Source organism: Trachypithecus francoisi, unplaced genomic scaffold, assembly GCF_009764315.1.
Source record: "Trachypithecus francoisi isolate TF-2019V2 unplaced genomic scaffold, Tfra_2.0 Lachesis_group18, whole genome shotgun sequence".
NCBI classification, from domain to species: Eukaryota; Metazoa; Chordata; class Mammalia; order Primates; family Cercopithecidae; genus Trachypithecus; species Trachypithecus francoisi.
The window spans coordinates 42,238,612-42,258,286 of NW_022681463.1; the positions used below are offsets into that span (position 1 = coordinate 42,238,612).

Genomic DNA, 19,675 nt, shown 5'->3' on the forward strand with positions numbered 1-19,675 from the left:
CCAGCACTTTGGGAGGCTGAGGTGGGAGGATCACCTGAGGTCAGGACTTCTAGAACAGCCTGGCCAACATAGCAAAACCCATCTCTACTAAAATTACAAAAATTATCTGGGCCTGGTGGCATGCCCCTGTGGTACCAGCTACTCGGAAGTCTGAGGCAAGAGACTCGCTTCAACCTGGGAGGCAGAGGTTGTAGTGAGCTGAGATCATTCCACTGCGCTCCAGCCTAGGTGACAGAGCAAGACTCCCATCTCAAAAATAAATAAATAAATAAATAAAATGTTGATTCATAATGCTCGTGATAATTCAATTAAAAATCTCCATAACCAAGAATAATAGAATTGTAAGAAATATATTTAAAATGTTAAAATAATGCTCATTTGAGCAACAAAATACAAGGCTCAGTCACATGTTACTAATTTTAGAGGTGTAAAACAAAATATTTGTTTGCAGACTAGAACTGCAAGTGGCACTAGTATTAAATGATACCTCACAGATATATTTTTCTTTTCAAAAGTATGTATTCTAATTCATTAGACAAGAAAACATAGAATAGATAGAATGTAAACAGTATATTCTGTCTCACAAAAATAGATTACTCTTTTGTTGACTCTCCTATGTTCTATTTTTTAAAGAACAAAGTATTTAAATTAAAGTAGTTTCACTCGTTGGATCAACAAGTCTTTATTAGCACACAGCACTAATGTATTAGTCCCTGGGGATACAGTGGTGAGAAGGCTCGAAGCCATCCTCAGTGTGGCACTGCTGAGTGGGACAGAGAGGAAAACCTTCAATCACAGTGTGGTGGGAAGAGAGTGTCTCAGGGTACTATGGGGCCAACAAGTGGCATGATCAGATTATCTTTCAAAAAGTTTTCTTTCTCTACAGCATGGACAATAAATTGGTGTGCCTAGGAGGCAAGACGGAGAAACAGAATCATTAGAAACTGGTCTTGGTAAAAGGTGGAAAGGACCTAAAGCAAGGTAGACCACCACTGTGGGGATAAACTGGGAGGACTGCTGGATAGATTTTGGAAGGCAGAACTGGCAGATGTAATTATTAGAGCAGGGCAGGCAGGGAATCACACAGAGGGAAGAGTCCAAGAAATCTCTCCAACTGGAGACATTGATGATTTGGTACCTGAGTAGATGGAGTTATCATTTTTCCAGATAGCAAAACCGGAAGAGGAACATGTTTAGGTGGTAAATGCTGAGGAAGTTTTGGTCATGTTGAAGATGCTTTCAGACCGCCAATTGGAAATGTCCTGTCTCCCTCTCTGGCACTTAGGAGAGAGACTGAGGTATAGCTGCTTAGGAGCCTTTCCCTTATAGGTTGTATTGGAAGCCATATGAGCCAAGAGGAACATCTGCCAGGTTAGAAGTTAAGTCAAAATCTTGGGAAACATTTATGTGACAGGTAAAGGAAGAGGTCTCTGCAAAAGAAACAGAGGAAAAAGTAACCAGTCACATAGGAAAAGAAAGGTCACTACATAGAAATGGAAACTCAGAACAGCCAAATAAAATATTGTCTTTTGACCTTGAACTTTTTACTTACACTGAAGTTCACTTTTATTGTGGGATATTTTAGTTCATTTATATTGGATTTCTGAGTGAGAAGGGCTAGCCTGTTTTTGTTAATACCATTGCCTGTCCTGTGAGTAGTAGCTCACATTTGCAGTCTCCATGCCCAGTTCTGACCAGATATCCTGGTTTATGACAGCACTAATTTAAAATGCTGAGAGGCAGGGTGAGTGGTAATTGAGACACATGCCAACTGGGTGATGACACTGGGTGAAGTGGGGTTAGTTATTGCAACGACTTCATTAAGAAGTTGTCCAAATTAAATGAGGTAACATCCATAAAGCTCTTAGAGCAAAATATGGTACATGGAAAGTACTATATGCTTTAGCAAATATAATTTTTATCAACGAAACTTATTAGAGAATATGCAGTATTATTTAGAGGAGGAAAGAAGGAACCCACTTGTTCTTCATAATACCTAATGAAAAAGATAGTCAATTAATTCAGTCCAGGCAATTCAGTAGAATGGAGACTGGCATATTGATTACTTATTTGATTGAATTGACAGGACCAAATGGATATTATATAATAGATTGGTCTGCTTGGCCTATAAAGTAGCTTTATAGTTTAAAATGTTAAGAAAATCAGCATAAAGATTGGCATCCGCATACCCCAAAACCATAATTAATTGCTCAAAAAACAGCAAACAGGATCTATTTTTAACTTTATATTAATTATATTTCTTTATAAAAACAAATACCTTGAATTTTGTAAATGTAAAATATCCTTTATTGAGTGGGTATTATTTGCCAGGTATGTAGTGTGTGTATTTTTGAGTTTCACAACAGTGCTGTAGGAGTAAATAGTATTCCTATTTTACAGATGAGGAAACTGGGAAGCTTTCAGAAAGCTTAATTTTTTGGCCTTGGATCGATTTCATATAGGTGACTAAGCCTGCATATGGCTGTGTGCTCTTTCAGATTTCAAAACCTGTGGTTCTTTTATGCTGCCTTAACCTATGAAGAGGTGTAGCCACCTGGTCTATCTGTAGACAAGTCAGGAGCCTTGTAATCTTAGCTCTTTCCTGGCCTCTAGGTTTCAGTTTCCTCGTCTTGAAAGTACCTAATTTCCTTCCAGATCTAAATTCTGTGAACTTTCATGAACTAATGTAACAGAAACCAGAAGACAAGATAAGAATCTTGATTCTGGTTTTTTTCCTCATATGCAAATACCATTCCTCAAGTGAAACAGATTGTCACAGCAAATACGTTGAGCCTTGAATGTAATGAAGCTCATTTGTCAGTGTCTGGGGCCCCGTAACTTTATAAAAGTTAAACAGGGACACGTTTCAGAAATGCACTTCTGAACCTAAGAAAATGCCTGTGCTTCCTGTTGCAAAAGGTGTTCCTTTTCAGTTGCTTGAGAAAATAATAGAGAGGCTGATGAGAACATGGGTGTTTTGTTTAACACAGGCTTTTTCAAACTGCACATTCCTCTTATGTGCGTTGCTCACATGTCATTTTAATATGAAAGGGCACCTGTCTTTTGTCTCAGTACGCATTTACCTTTCAGCATTTCAGATGGCGAAATGGGAGGTACCTGAAAAAGTTATTTTTGTTTGGTGGGTTTTGGGAATTCATTCAATACCTGGTGTTTTCTTTAGACTTTATTCTGCCTTCTGCTGGATAAATGTCATGGAAATGCACTTAGTGACTCTTAATCCTTTTCTTTAACCAAAATTGAAAGAGACAGTCGTTTTCATAATAAATCAGTGAGTTATTTCAAGGAAAAAAAAAAAAAAAAAACCTGATGTGAGTTTTTATTTTCCCAGAACCCTTATTCTATTTATATAATACCTACATTTTTATATGCTGCATATGCATATGTAGTTGTATTTAACATGAACTCCACGCTGGAGTTAAAGAGTTTTTAGGATGAACAATGACAACCACACCACACCTCCCTCACCCTGGTTTTTTTTTTTTTTTTTTTTGGTATGTTGTGTTTTTTTAACATTTAGAGGACTACTTCACTTTAAAAAATAGATGCTCTTCTTATTAGTGTTGGTTAACTTGTTTCTTTTTCAGAAATTTTTCTAGTTTAGTCCAGGTTTTTCACAGAACTGGAGAAGCACAGATTGTGCTGAAAATGGTCATATTCTTTTTTAAAAAATACAAAAGCTGGAAACGGCCTACGGATTTATCATGGGACATAGAGACCATCCCTTCAGAATTGAAGACCTAGAAGTTAATAAACTATACACCAAGCACTGGCATGGGATCACCCAGCTAGACACCTGCTACCCAACTAGTGTCCTTTGATTTTTCTCTTTACATCAAAAATGTAGGGCAAAGAAATGCACAATACCTTTTTCTGTAAGTTTGCTATTTCATAGATTTAATACAAGAAACCAAAATCAAAGATGATCAAATCAAAGTGAAGTCAAAACTTTAGATTATTCAGAAAAATATTAAACACATTTTAAAAGACTCTTGTCAAAAGCGATTAACTGTGTACTTGTGAGTTAGACAAAAGGAGCAAAGAAGGTAGGTAGGCTATTTTTATTTTTAGCTTATTTCCAGAGAAAACAGTTTTGAGTAACGCATTAGCACATTCCCCTTATGTGTGTTGCAGAATTCACGTAATTTGAGGAATTCTAATTTAAATGAATTTAAGGGAAATGCATTATTTCTAAAGAAATTAATAGAAATCAAGTTTCTTATCACCATTGTTCAACCTGATGCAGAGTCGCCCGAGTCCGGCAGCAGCCCAGGCCCTGATAGGGGTCTGACTCCATTTATTGTCCCAGCCAACTCTTTCCATAGGAACATTTTCATGGAAAAATTACCATTCTGTCCCTGCTGCTGACTTTTTTAAAATTCAATTTAGCTTTCTATTTTCTAGCAAGTTTTTAAAGGAAAGAAGACAAAAAGGACAATTCTCTTCTTTATTATAGCCTTTCAGGGCTCATTTACACATACTACTGGATATCTTACAAACTTAATTATCATTCTCATTAGTGTTTTACTCTCATCATGAACTTAGTTTCTGCTTTCTTAATGTGTTTATAAGTTGTGTGCTTTAAATTGCTTCAAAGCACAAGCATAAGATACAGTGTGCCGTTAAAACACAATGCAGTAGCTACTCAAATTTTTGGTATCCATTTCTAAAATTTGACTAGTCTAAGGAGAGCACTTACAGACTTTCTTTCCTGTTTTTTGTTTTTTTTTTTTTTAATGAAATACTAGGCACTAGGTGCGTCTAATGAAAACATAGGTCTCTCTTGAGCTCTCTGGCTGGGCACAGTAGCCATCTTCTCTTCCCCTACCCCCATATATCAGCCTCTAATTTTGAGGAGAGAGTTGAAGATCTTGTTTTCTTTTTTTTTCAAGCATGGTGAGAGAATGCTTAAATTCCAGTTTCATTAATGGGGCAATGGGAGCAAAGAATATTATGCATAAGATTTGTGGGGGGATCATAAAAGTACATGTTTTTATAAGGATAATTTTATCACTTAGATAATTAAATTTGCTGTTTTCTGGTATACTTTCTTCCCCCTCCCCGCATAGGGAAGGTTTGCATTCCTTATTATATGTCTCCATTAGTTACTTAGCCCCAAGTAGCTTATAAATTTTTATTTTTTTATTATTTTTTCTTTTTAATTTATATTATTTATTTATTTATTTTGAGACAGAATCTTGCTCTGTCACCCAGGCAGGAGTGCAGTAGCACGATTTCAGCTCACTGCAATCTCCGCCTCCTGGGTTCAAGGGATTCTCGTGCCTCAGCCTCCCAAGTAGTTGGGACTAGAGATGCGTGCCACCACACCCTGCTGATTTATTTATTTGATAGAGATAAGGTTTTGCTATATTGCCCAGACTGGTCTTGAACTCCTGGCCTCAAGCAATCGATCCTCTCACCTCAGCCTCCCTAAGTGCTGGGATTACTGCCATGAAACACTGCATCTGGCCTAGCTTATAATTTATATATCATTTTTATTGATTTTATTCATGGAATAGGGAAGTATCTGCCTCCTGTATTTCTGAGGCATCTTCTGTTGCTTTTCATGATTGTTTAGTACACTTGATCACACTTCACTTGCACGGTTTCCCCACTCCACATTTGTGGGCTCAGACAAACCCTTGCTCTACCAGGTGCTATTTTCCCTGCTGCTTCTGCCTTTAAAATAGCCACCTTAGAAACAATTCCAAACATCTCAGCTTCTACTTTCTGATCCTTCTCATGTTGTAACTCCACTTCCCAGACTCAATAGGAGGGTAACTCATTCGTGTTTGCAGTCGCTGTTTTAACACAACTGTATTTAAAGGAGCTGGAGATGAGGCGGGGCACCATCATTATGTAGAAACCTTACTTCTGGTTACCAGGTGAAGTATAGAGAGGCACTCCTGAACTTCAGACCATGTGACCTTCACCCTCATAGGTGAGGTTACTGTACTTTATTTATGAGCAGAAGATTCTGAGGGTATTTTTAGGTCTGATTGAGTTGAGTGAGCCTTTTTCAATTTGTTTTTTAATTTTCATTTTTTTAAATTATTTATTTTTATAATTTGGAGGCGGGGTCTTGCTCGGTCACACAGGCTGGAGTGCAGTTGCATGATCATAGCTCATCTGTAGACTGGAAGTCTTGGTCTCAAGCAGTCGTTCACCTCAGCTTCCCGAATCGCTGGGGCTGCAGGTGTTAGCCACTGCACCTGGCTACGTTTTTTTATTTTTATTTTTTTTGGAGATTGCAGGGACGGGGGGTCTCACTGTATTGCCCAGGATGGTCTCGAACTCTTGGCCTCAAGTGGGATCTTCCTGCCTCAGCTTCCCAAGTAGCTGGGATTATAGGCCTGAGCCACTGTCCTCAGTGGGTGAGTCTTTTAAGAGGGTCACTCATTTCCTGTTGCCCAGAAATCAATTTGAAGTTTTTGAAATATCATGTGTGTTTATTACTGAGAGGACTGTTAGAGTTTGAAGCAGGGATCCTAATTTGAGATTAAGTGATTGAACTGTAACTAAAACATTCCCTCACCCACCCATTTCCAACTCCCAATGTGTAATATATAACCCCAGTTCAACAAGCTAACATGTTCATGAAGCTTACCAAAAGCAGAGATGGCCATCTCTTATAATCAGGGGTTGGCAAACCCTTTCCGTAGAGGACTGGATGGTAAAGGTCTTAGGCATTGAAGGCCGTACATTATATGTTGCAACTACTCAACTCTTCCATCTCTAGAAAACAGCCAGAATGATGTGTAAATAAATTAATGTGGCTGTGCTCCGATAAAAACTTATTTATGGACACTAAAATTTAAATTGTATATAATTTTTATGCATAAAATATTCCAATTGTTTTTTCAACCTTTAAAATTGTAAAAGTGCGGACCACAGCTTACTAACCCCTGCTCTAGATTTTCAAGTGGAAAGGACATAACTACCATTATTAAATAGCCAACATGAAAATAAAAGTATGACTGGTATCATTTTAAGGAAAAAATTAGAGAATTTTAAGTGACTAAATTGGAAGTACAAAAACAGCTAGACAGTACCTGAGGTATAAATCGTCTCTACCTTGGTACCAGCCTCTCACATCCTTGTTAAGATGAGCCTGGAAGTTCTTGTCTACCTCTCCTCCCCAGGTGCACCCCTGTTACAGAGCCCCTTCCTCCACTATCTGGAATGTCCAGGGCAGGATCCAGCAGCTTATCTTTTCTTTGCTTTCCCCCTCCCCTCCTCCTTCCCCTTCCCCTTTCCTTTCTCATTTCTCTCTTTTCTCTCTTTCTTTCTTTCGGGGTTGTACTCTGCCACCCAGACTGGAGGGCAGTAACACAGTCATAGCTCACTGTGGCCTGGACTCAAGCCATTCTTCTGCCTCAGCCTCCCCAGTGGCTAGAACTACAGGTACATGCCACTGAACCTGACTTATTAAAAAAAATAATAAATTTCTGGAGAGACAGGATGTCACTTTGTTGCCCAGGCTGATCTTGATCTCCTGGCCTGAAGTGATTCTCCCACCTCGGCCTCCCAGAGTGCTGGGATTACTGCTGTAAGCGACCACACCCAGCCAGTTTATCTAATCCCATGTGCCACTTCCTGACCCAGAGAGAAACACATCCTCCTACTACACAACTGAGCAATGCTCATCTCCAGTGAAGATGAAATTTTATTGTTTGCTTTTTAGGCCTTCCACTCTCTCTAGCTGGTTCCATAGCAACACAGGAAATAGCTAAGAAATGGCTGTCAGTGACCAACATCGAACTAGCTCAGCTCAGTGTACCAAAGATGGATGTATTTTTGAAAAGATGAATTATATCAAGCTCAGCTTATTAGAATCCATGCTCATAGTATAAATTTCAAAAACATGTAGACATGACATGTAACACATAAAGGCATGTAGGTAATAATATATACTATATAGTAGACCTCCAATCTTTTTAAGTTAGGAGTTTTGCTGATTTTTGTTTAATTTCTGTCAAACTTTGGTCAGTACACATATGCAAATACAGTTTTGTCTCCATGGGACAACCACAGTGAATCAGAAGTTGAGGTTTGGTGTCAATCCAGGCAGTAGGCTTTTTCTTAAAAGGAGCCCTTTCAGAAAAACCTAGAGCAACCTGGGGCCACAATTAGTGCATCAGTTATTTCTAGATTTAACAGGCCTGAACTATTCACTGTCTTCTGAAAGGGCTGCTTGATCCTGTAAGAATCCACACAGACAGCATTGATTTAACAGTTGAATGAAAAATGTTGGGTCCAGTTTGGTCTATTTTTCCCACGTAGGCATTACCTGCACATCTCATTTACAAGGTCCTATAGTTTCCCGTATATGTTCCTATGTGTGTGTATTTGTGTGTGTGTTGCAGTTTTATTAACACATTCAATTACTTGCTTGGCAGCTATTCTAGGCTCCAGCGATACTGAAATAGTAGAGGCAGAGTAGTCCCAGATCTTCAAGTATTCGGAAACTGGTAGAGAAGGGCATCTAAATGAAATCCTTATGGTATATTGTGATAGGTGATGTCATAGAAATAGGAAGTGAATAATTTGGGAGTACCTAAGAAAGTGACACTAACTCTCTCTGAGGATGTGACAACGTTTAGATGGGGTAAGAATTATCCATTCCACTGTAAAATAGTGAAAAGCGCTGGATTGAGAGCCATGCAATCTTTTTACTGACTTTGAGTAATTTAACTACCTTAAGCCTCAGTGTTCTCATCTGTAAAGTGGTGTCAACAATACTCACTTTGTAGCTTCATGCATGGGGAACAGCAGATAGCTCCCTTCCCTATCTTAGACTCTTCACCAGAGGCCATGTATGGCCAAGAAGCACAGTGTAGACAGTTGGGTGTAAGGGGCAGAAGAGATCAGTTTTTGTGGGGTCGCATGGGGACAGGCCTCCCATTCTGAATGTGAGCCAGGAAAACAGCACACCTGGGTCAACTATTGTCCCACTCCCACTGGGAGCTCATTTGGACAATGGCTAGTGTATCTTTTCCCAGCACAGCCTTGGCATATTTTACTGTCCTTACAAGTTGACTGAGGTACCCGGTCAAATTACCTACTTCTTCAGACAGCTTTTCTCTGTGCATTTTAGCTCTAGGACCAACATGATGATTTCTCAGGGCTTACCCTGATTCTTAAGTCCTGAAAAATGTATTTAAACTTTACTCTATTAAGGCGTCAAGGATTTTCCCCCAAAGAACAAGCAAAAAGTAGGTGTCTATGAACAATATGTACTTAATACTTGATATCTGGGGGTAGTAGAGTACATTATTGTTCAGTAAAATTTTGTGTATATTCTTGGACATTGTGTTTTAAAATAGCCTTAAGCCATCTGAGTGATGTACAGTTGTTGGAGGGAAGGGTGGTGGGGGGAAGGGGGATGTTGAAACAAAGCATAACTGATTGACCATAAGAATTATTTGTGACTTTCAGCCTTAAAATCAAATCAAACTGGGTAAAGCTTTAATGATTTCTTTTTAGTCTACTAGTGGTGATCTATCCAGTGGCAGTTAGTCCATGCCTTTTGATATGTTGATGGCAAAGTCATAAAGGAGGACACCAGTGTTAACTAGCTTGCCAGGTGTCACAGCAGGCAAGACGAGATTGAAACCCTCACCTGTCTGACCCAGACCGCCAGTGGGATGGTAAGGTTTCCGACAAAGATTTACCACCTGAAAAATTCATTGAGAACACAAGTTTCCCAAAATAGAGTACCGGCCTGGTTGTTATGGTAAAGGGATGGATGGAGCACCAAAGCTTGTGTTCCTCTGTTTCTTGCAGGAGAGAAACCCTACAAGTGTACCTGGGAGGGCTGCACCTGGAAGTTCGCTCGTTCGGATGAACTGACAAGGCATTACCGCAAACACACGGGAGTGAAGCCATTCAAGTGTGCGGACTGTGATCGCAGCTTTTCCCGGTCAGATCATTTGGCCCTGCACCGCCGGAGGCATATGCTGGTGTGAGGAATGCTACCTGTCCAGCTGAGCATAAGAGCTGGATCTCTTAGCGGCACCCAATTCAGCAGGGCTGAATCCCCTTCACAGTGTTAACACAAAAGGGCATCACCATCCCACGATGTCTGAAACCAGAGGAGGAAAAAGAAGGCACACTTCTTTTGGTCTGAAGGTAACCCCCATCCTGACTACACGAGAACCGTCTTTACGCGGGCCTGGGAGCTCAGTGACATAAATGTTGAAGAGACAGGCATTGTTTTCCGTGCTGTGTCCTCTGCCATTTAAAGATGTTTGTAGCTTGTACATTTTCTGAGCTGTCAGACATTTTGTTATTGATACCTTAAAGGTCACCTACCACAAATTGATGGCTAGAGCAAGACCTTTTAAATTTGGATGAATCTCCCATCATCCCACCCCTTAACCCCTTTTTACAGAAATTTTAGTTACGATCTGAGTAAGCTAGAACACACATCCAATCTGTTACCAGCAAGCAGCATGAAAGTAGAAACGAAGAAGCAGATGGAGAGGTCCCATTACCTGCAAAGAAAGGGCACTCAGGCAGCCCTTTGCAATCGCGATGGCGGCCACTAGATATCACTCGCAACTTGTCATTCTGCCATGCCCTGAAGAAAACCAACATTGAATCTTTCATTTGTTTGTCGTTGATTGTTTTTGTTTTGTTTTGATTCTGTTTTGTTCATCTGTTCGAGCAGAGGGGCAGTTGAAGTCTCGTCCTAGTGTCTGCCCTGGCATGGACTGGCACAGAGGTGTTCTGTAGTTGAATAGGAAGAGCCTGTCTAAAAAACTACTGCCCCACTTCAAATTGCAGTGTTCTGTCACCTAGGCATCATCCTTCCTGCCCCTAGTATTTGATTACAAGGAACCAGGGGGAAAAAAACTTTCTTAGACACACTGGCACCAAGGTAAGAGGTGGGGCTGCCCAGGCAAAGTCAGTGAACATGAAAAATCAGACAAAGCAGAGATGGAAATAATGCGCCTCTTGAGGAGAAAAGCAATAATGAATAAAAGGACTTTCCTACAATAACTTCACTGAGGACTCACGTTACCAATTTTCATACTTACTAAAGGGATTGTAAAAAACACCCCAGCATTTTAGATGTCTTGGTTCCATTTACAGCACTGAGGTAATCTTTCTGCTGTTTGTTGTCCAGCTTGGTTGAGTACCACAATTAAAGATTATGCTCCCCTTTTCTTGTTTGAAAACAGTTATTTGGTGACTAGAAAGGCAAGGGAGGCATAGCCGGGAATTAACTCTTGGGTTAATGGATCAGTTCTCCTTGGAACTGAATCAGTGGACAGAGAATGCTTCCCATAGAAAGCTCGACATGGTGCTAGTTTCCTCTCTTGGAGAGCCAAGGATAAGTGACTCTCCAATAGGTTCTTCTATACAGATTTCATTTTCTTCTAAACTGTATCAGGACCCAGGTGTCCTGCATTGGCATCTGCAGGGATATTGAACCCACTCATCCTGTGCGGAGGATGAGAGGAAGGTGTTAGTTCCATCAGCCCCTAAAATTATGAACCTTTTTGCAACTAGCAAAATATACAGTAAACAAGCAATACATCACCAACAAGCATTCTTTCAGAAAAATTACCATATTGTGTCCCCACTACAAGCTGGGCTTTTTTCCAGCTTTCTGTGGCTGAGGGGCTTGGTGAGATTTTTGTTGTTATTGTTGTTGTTGCTAGAATTTTTTATAGCTTAGATATAAAAGGTCTCCAACAAAGACCTTTGCAATATATTTTAATTACAAACACTTGATTTTGGGAATTGCACATATTAACCTAACAATATTACTAGCTCATTTTTAAATGTCTGGACATTCTGAAATAATTTCCGGTTACAGAATTATCCTTTTTAGGATCATCTTCTAATTCAGATAATCTTATTCTGATGAAGCGAGAACCATGAACATTGAAACAAGGACAATTTGTGTTGGATGGTATTCAAAGGAATTTTTTAAAACATTAAGCAACAGTGTAATGATTTTCAGGTCAAATTATGGCTTCACAAATATGTGCTCTATATTGTCTGCCAGGTCTCAAAAATTCATCAGGCAATTTCCCTCCAACAAGGGCTGCAGTTCTAGTGATAAATAGCATCTTGAGCTACACAATCTACTACTTATCAACCAGTGGGTTTTTTACCACCTGGAAAGTTTTTTTTTGTACTATATGCAACTCCTACTTCACATTGCCTGTGACCATTCAGAATAGAAAAAGGTCTCTTGATGAATGCCAGCGTTGGTCACTAGTCAGTGACAGAGAACACAAGAGGGACAAACACAGCCATGAATCCCCTGGCACTAGTACCAGCACCTAGTTGGCAAGTAGTCGGTGCATCCCTCAAGTGAAGTGTAGATTTGCATTTAGTCCTGCTTGCTCTCATAAAAAGAGCCAGTTCTTTTCTCTGCTGAAAGATGTCTTGAGACTATTACAGGTAGACTTGGTTGTTAGAATTCATAAAACTGACAGGCAGGGGAAGCTTCCTGAGTGACAGCTTGGTTTAAATTTAGCACAGAACTAAATGAGTTGCACTTTTCTAATAACATAGGATGGATTTGGGGAAGGGAACATTTTTCCTTATCCTCTGAAAGTGGAAACCAGACTGAGATGGTAAGTTAACTGATAAAAACTGTCAGCATTCCATCATTTTCGCCTTTTGACATATCAGTACTTCTAAGAAGGGATCTAAGCACAATTAAGTGAATGAGTCCCTGGTCTAGCCTCAGGAACTGAAACTTCTTTGGGGCTTGTCTTGAGACATGGCAAATTCTCTAAAAGTGTTTCCCCATGGAAAGGAAAAAGTGGTTTGGGACAGAAAGAAATGGAATGTCTTCAGTCATGGAAAAGCCTCCATTTCATCTCATGTCCATTTCTAGCCTCTTTCAAAAAGCACAGTGCATCGTGAGCAACAGAAAAGCAGTAGAATCCTAAAGGACTTATCAGTTGTTCCATAACTAGAAGCATTCTTTGATTTTAAATTTGAAGCTGTTCAGTTTGCAGCTGGGGATATGTGCACGGTTGGGAACTTATACACATAGAGCCGTTAACAGCTTAAGCAGCTGCAGTAGACCTGATTTTCTGTTTGTAGGATAGGGATTGATTTCAAGGGAGTTAACATTATTTGAAAAGTTATGACGTTCAGCCTTTGAGGTTTTAAGAATCCCTTTTCCTGCTCTGATCTTAAGTTGTTTGGAGAAAGAGTCATGCTTCTGCATCCACCTCTGCCCTCATTCTGTCAATTGCGTGTGGACTCTGAGAAGCCTGCTTGATAACTTGTCTTAAGTTCTATTAAGGCAATTAGACTGAGATTTCTAATGACTTTACCATAAAGATTATACTTCTGCCTGGCATCATTTCTCCAAAACGCTATAGGACATTTGTTTTCAAAAGCAGTTGAGTAACAGCAACATAACTCACACTTTTTTAAAAAAAAAATGAGCACTTTTCATTCACTTGAAAGCTTAAGTGGGCAAAAGGAAGATGATTGTCAGGGGAAGAACTTACAAAATGCTACAGTGTTTACAAATGCCAGTTCCAGGTGATTAAAAAGGCCATTTTCATTATGGTTCAAATTTGGAATAGTTTATGCAAAGATTGCGTTCATTTTTTGCAATTCTTTTTAACTTTAAATTGCCATTTGTGTTTTAAACATAATTCTGCACTTTGAAATCAGTTCATTAGATGATAACATTTATATGGATAAAGATGCAGTATTCCTTATTCTGTACTTGATTTATTATACTTACCAAAGCTGCAACTGAATAAATCTGGTGAGGTGAGGCCTTCAAATGTATTAATACGCCTTTGTTATGTTGTTATGACTGCTTAGAAATGTAGCCATGATGTTGTTCTAACGGTGTCTTAACATTTATAGTGAGGATTGACAGAAATTAAGCAGTGTTAAGAATACCAGCATCCATGTTACAGTCTGCGTATAAGGGACTGAATGTGAGGTAACTCTTAGGAATCGTAATAGGCCCAGAAAGCCTTAATATTCATAGTTCATAATCCAGTCTCAGATTTTGCTCTTCAGTGTTGCCTGTAAACTTAGCAGGTAAATGTATTCTAGTATAAAACATCATTGACCAAATCTCTTCCTTTAGTTTTTCTGAGGTAGTGCATCCCATTAAAAAAGTCTCTTCAGTTTGTTTTGGCTTTAGTTTAGAAAGGGGTTTGGTAAGTCATGTCTTCCATATGACATTTCTACTCATCCCCACACTGCCTTCCACTTAACCTGTACAGACAGCGCCAGCACATGCACATGTGTGTACACAACTGTATATGCAGCAGCCAGTGGGCTAACAAATATCAACAAAGAACTTTTTTAAAAAGAATTTGTAATAATCCATGCTGTCTAGAAATGTGAGTTACTTACCTTATTAGGAAACCGGCTTACAATACTATATATGACTCTGCCTGCATTTTATAGTTAAGAAATGTACATAAAAATTGCTATATTTTCACAGTTTCATTATAGAGGAATGTCTGTTTAGTAACCCATGTCCATTGATACTTTAAATATGCTAATTACTGAGCAATTGCAATAGAAATCCAGATTTTCATAAGAAAATGAAATAGAAGGATACTGCATCTTTAAAAAATAGAGTGAAGATATTTTACTGTATTCGTAACATATGTGATAGTGGAAAAAGTATTTTCAAACTCACAAATTTTACAGAGGTTGTAAATAGTTTGATGAAGTATGTTGGGAAAAAGAGCTTCTAGTTTTCATCACAATAAAAAGAAAAATCTTGTTCAGATATGCCTTGTATATCTTACACACAGTGAGCAATATTGCCATGGGAACTCTGTCCAACTTTGTCAGAGCATGTTCTTTGTGTTCTGTTCAAAATAGAGTGGCCACTTGTCATGGTTTAGCCAGGATGGTTTAAAATATAATGAAGTCATTTTAAGTTGCAGACAACTGATTCCAAACTAGTAATGTCTTTTCCTGAAAAGGACAAAACAGCTGCACAGGATTTTGCTTGTACTAAAGAGGAGCATCTTACAATTGTTCTCTTTTCTAAGTTATCTCCCTCCTCAACAGAGTGGTTCTTGATGAAACAACCATACAGGTGTTTATTCTTGTTTTATTCCAGGGAGACTGCTTTTAGGTATTAACTACATGTTGACAAGATTAAGTGCTGTGGATATGGCCACATGTTAAATGAATCTATACTCGCAATAGAAATAAGCTAATGCCCATTTTCAGAAATAAATTAAATGCTGAAAGTGCCTGTCAGTAAACATTATGACCAATGAGATATTCCTATACTTTTACACAGCAATAACTCTTAATAAGACTGGGTTTTTTCCTGCACATGTGAACGCACACACACACACACACACACACAGAGAGAGTAAATACATGCACATAGTAAATCAAATCTGTTCACATGCCCACAAAAAAAAGCTTTTATATCTTTCAAATATACTTAATCTTGTTTACATTAACATTTCTTAATTTGATCTTTCTAACTTGCAGAATATAAGAACACAAATCTGAACATTAAATTTATCTTCAATGAACACTATTGCATATGGTAGTTACAATTTCCAGATAAAAAGTTGACTGTCATTTGCCCCAAACTTATGAAACAGTATGTATGATTCATAAAGTTTTGCTCAGTTAAAAACACCAATTTATTTAGAGCAAAAGACTGAAGGTTGTTCATTTTATCCAATCATACCAAACGCACAAATTCATCTTTACATTTCTTCATTCCCCTTTCCCCTAATATTTCCTATTATCATCTAAGAATCATTTTGGAATGAATATTGGCAGAATCATTTCTCCCCAAAAAGTCTGTTGAAGTACTACTGACACTTAGTAAGCCTAGCCTTTAACCAATTTTGAAGTTAGTCCTAAAAATTACCAGATATACATTCAGAAGCTCACAGGTTTCTTTCCTGTAATTACTGTACTGCTAAAAGTGGAGTCATGGATAGAAATATGCAATGAGACTTATGTGAATAGACCATGAACCCTGGAAATTCTCCAACCCCGCCATCTCAGAGCACAAATTCACCCAAACAAGCTACTGAGGCTATCAGCAAAATTATACTCATGGAGAGTCATACATCGGGTAAGGGCAATTTTAAAAGTAGGACTGTGATTAAACATTCAGGCTTTAGACTTCCACGATGAACTCAGACCACAGGCCTCAAAAAACATCCACTGTTTTCTCCTCCCAATGTTAGAAAGAAGAAGAGGGAGAAGGAAATGTACCAGGATGAGGGGGTAAAATAACCAATTGAGTGTCAAAGGAAAGCTGCTGGGTTCCTTAATCTCACTGAAGTCAAGTCTTCTGACTGGGCTTCTTTCCATGTGTTGTCTGAAAAAAACTGAAGTACCGTGAAAGGTTACACATTCAGCAAACCATGAAAATAATAGCTATTCTTTATTAAACACTATGTGCCAAGCGATAGGCTAGGCAATTTTTAGATACGTTATCTCCAACCGGTACAACATTTCTACACTTTATGGATGGGAAACGAAGGCGTGGGAGGTGTGGCTGAGTTGTTTGTGGATGGAGAAATAGTAAACGGCAGAGTAGGAAAGTGAAACCGCCTCTCTGTGACCTGGAGGTCTGCCTGTGTCTTTTCCACTCCACCACACTGCACGTGGGTTTCCCAAAACCACCTTCCCAGATTCCTGACTCTCAGTAATTTTATTATGGACAACATGCACGAGTAGTCATCATATTTTTCAAGTGAAATATCGGGACATGATACAACACATGACTTAACAATGGTACTGAATATTTGAAATCAAGCCTCTCCTGGAAAGTCATACATGAAGGATCATTATAAACAAACAATAGCAACCAGTTGTCTCCCTGAACTTGTCATTTTTCTCATAAATGTCTGGCCTGGAGCTCCAAAATCATTCAAATACTTAGTAGCATTTTAGCCTGAGTACACTTTCTCAGTTCCTCAACTCTTTGTATGCCTTTCCACCAATATAGACATTCTAGAATCTGCTTCAGGTGCATTTGAAATTTTCACCCCCATGCAACTAGTTATTAATATCAGAGCCCATTCTTGCAGTTGGTAATGGGGTGGCAATCAAACATTCAGATTATGATAAAGGAGAGATAATGAATAATTTTTCAGAGTTCTCACTTAACAGCTCTGCGTTGGAATGTTTTAAATAGTCTTATAAATAATTTGTTTATAGTATTGTTGTTAGTTTAATTGATTTTTATGTAAGAAGCTGTCCAACATCAGAGAAATGAAATTCCTCGCGCTTTTCTGTGTAGAACAAGGTCTCTGACAGTATTGATTCATGGAAGTACTAATGGACTTAGAAAACATTAAGAGAATGTCATTTCTCATAGTGTTTCTGTTTCTGAAAATGAATCTCCTGAATTATGATCTTTCTCCCTGTTACTTGGCTGGGGAAAGAGATAAAAGTTGTATAAACAAATTCTCTTCCATGCTCAGAGCAAGTGTTCCATGTGCACAACCTGCTGCAGACTGGGGCTCTTCTCAGTTAATTGGGTTTCACAAGCAATAATTTCTCCACAACAAAAACCACAACTTAAAGTGAATTGAAAAGAGATGAATAGTGGAAACAGTCGCCTCAGTACTTTTTCTTTCTGGATTTCATCTCTAGAAATTTGAAGTGTTTAAGACAAGAGTCCACCCTTTGTGCAAGGCAAGAACCAATGAATGGACTCGTTGTATGAATTATTGCATCTTCTTCCAAAGCAGGTTCACCAAGACTTTCACAGAGATTCATTTTTGTTGAGAAGTAAGGGTCAATAGGAGGATAGAATTTGGATCCAAATCTAGTGATAAAAGTGTCCAAGCAATCAAAAAGTAAGATATTCTAGGGACATGCCAACATCTTCTCTTTCTGCTAATTTCATGCTCCAAAGATATGGCAAAAAAAAAATAATCATCATCATCATAGAAAATGCTTTTGCCCTACTTGTGTTCTAGTTTTCCCATGGCAGAATTTTGTAATTACATCCAGACTATAGTGTATATTTTTTTCCTCAAACTTTATTACATTGGATGGATATTGTTGAACTGGGGCACTGGTGCCTATATTCAAGGCTCTTTCCTATCAACGTGTCTGTCCACGATTTGTTGTGTTTAAAACTTCATTTTGAAAAATCACTGTCCCCCTGTGGGATAGTGACTGTATTGTTTTGTTCATGTCTTTGTGGGACACATTGCATCACATGGCAAACCAACTCTCTGTGGATGTGAGATAAGTACTTATAAAACTAGCTTGAAAACATCGTCTTATGTATTATGTCATCCTGCATCATAATGCAATTATGTGTATCATAACATGCTCATTTAAAAAAAGAGAAACCAGCAAATTCATGTTTGTCCATAGAAGAATGTACTCAGAACTTTGTGTTGTGAAATGATGAGAACAGACCACCTTTAAGATACCCACCTGCCACTTAAAATGACTTAGTTATAATTAGTAGTAGTCTAGACGTTGTTCTTGGTGTGTGGGGGTCAATTCTAACGTCATGTTCTTTTGAATAAATCTCTCAGTCATATTTGAAAAAAAAAGAAAAATATCATCTTTGGCCAAATCAAGCAGGCATCTTTTTTTTTTTTCCTTGACGTTTAACTCATTATACGTGGTAATTGGATCACAAGATCTTTCCGTGTAAAAATAACAAAAACTTCCTTTAGTTTACAAAAGAGTTATTCTAGGCTTGAAGAGCAGCAAATTGAATAGATGGGCTGCATCTGATTTGCTTTGTGGATGTAATTTTACAAAAGACTCTTGGGTCTCTGACCCCAGAGAGTTAAGAGTGCCCAGAGGAGGTCCTACACATTAAAGGATAAAGCCCCCCAATGATGCTGGCAAGCAAATGTGTTGAGTTCTTAAATCTTTATTTGGTTTTCTGTTCAGAATTTTAATTGCAAATGAATTTATTTCTCCAGTTTATCTAAAGACCTAATTTCCCAATAGTTTCCTCTGCATTTATATACTCTGTAGTGTTTAGGCAACCCCTGTTATAAGTTTATTAATATTATGTAAGTGTTGTTCTTGTATTTATGTATAGTGTATGTATTGTAAATATACTCAGAGCTTTTTTCCTTTTACTGTAAAATGGTGATTTTTTTTGCCCTATGATAATGTAAAGGGAGACCCTCCTAATGAGATTCTCTCAGAGGATGATTATTCCAGTCTATTCTCAGAGATTTAAATGAACAAGTGTTATTGTTTTTAATGGTGTCTCAGACATATTCTGTTGGTGCATTGCTTTTCTGTATTCAACTTTCCTATGAATTGAGCTGTGAACTGAAATAGAGTTTAAACCTTTAACTGTATGCATTTGTATAATTATCTGAATGAAGGCATGAAGGTTAAATAAAGCATTTTGTATGGAACAAAACTCCCTAACTGACTCAGACGCTTTGGAAATCATAGTTATTAACCATTCTAATTAAACCTTTGTTATGAAAAGTTTTACCATTTGTGTATAGTAATTTAAAACACAGAAGAAAATAGAGTCTATTCTAAAAAAGCAACGTTTTTATTTCATAACACCCAACACCTAAGGAGGGATTGCTAGCTTAATATTTTAATGAATATAAAATTAAAAAGTAGTCCAGAAATGTAAAGTCGTATGAAAAATGCATCTTTCAGAGTCCAGAATTGAATCCTTGGAGATTGTAATTTCTTCCCACTT

The 19,675-nt window shown here is 38.2% G+C and overlaps 1 protein-coding gene across 8 annotated transcripts in view; it reads left to right on the forward strand.

Moving 5' to 3' along the window:
* KLF12 (Kruppel like factor 12) overlaps nucleotides 1-19,378 on the forward strand; it is a 464,553-nt gene extending 445,175 nt beyond the window's left edge. For 5 of the 8 annotated variants that reach the window (XM_033177556.1, XM_033177557.1, XM_033177555.1 and 2 more), the window contains one exon: nucleotides 9,805-18,542. In XM_033177556.1, coding sequence (XP_033033447.1) covers nucleotides 9,805-9,986 — 182 coding nt within the window. In that variant the 3' untranslated portion in view covers nucleotides 9,987-18,542. Of the gene's footprint in view, nucleotides 1-9,804 lie in introns of all 8 variants that reach the window. The other 3 variants (XM_033177562.1, XM_033177561.1, XM_033177554.1) reach the window with 1 other exon arrangement.
* The last annotated feature ends 297 nt before the right edge of the window (nucleotides 19,379-19,675 follow it).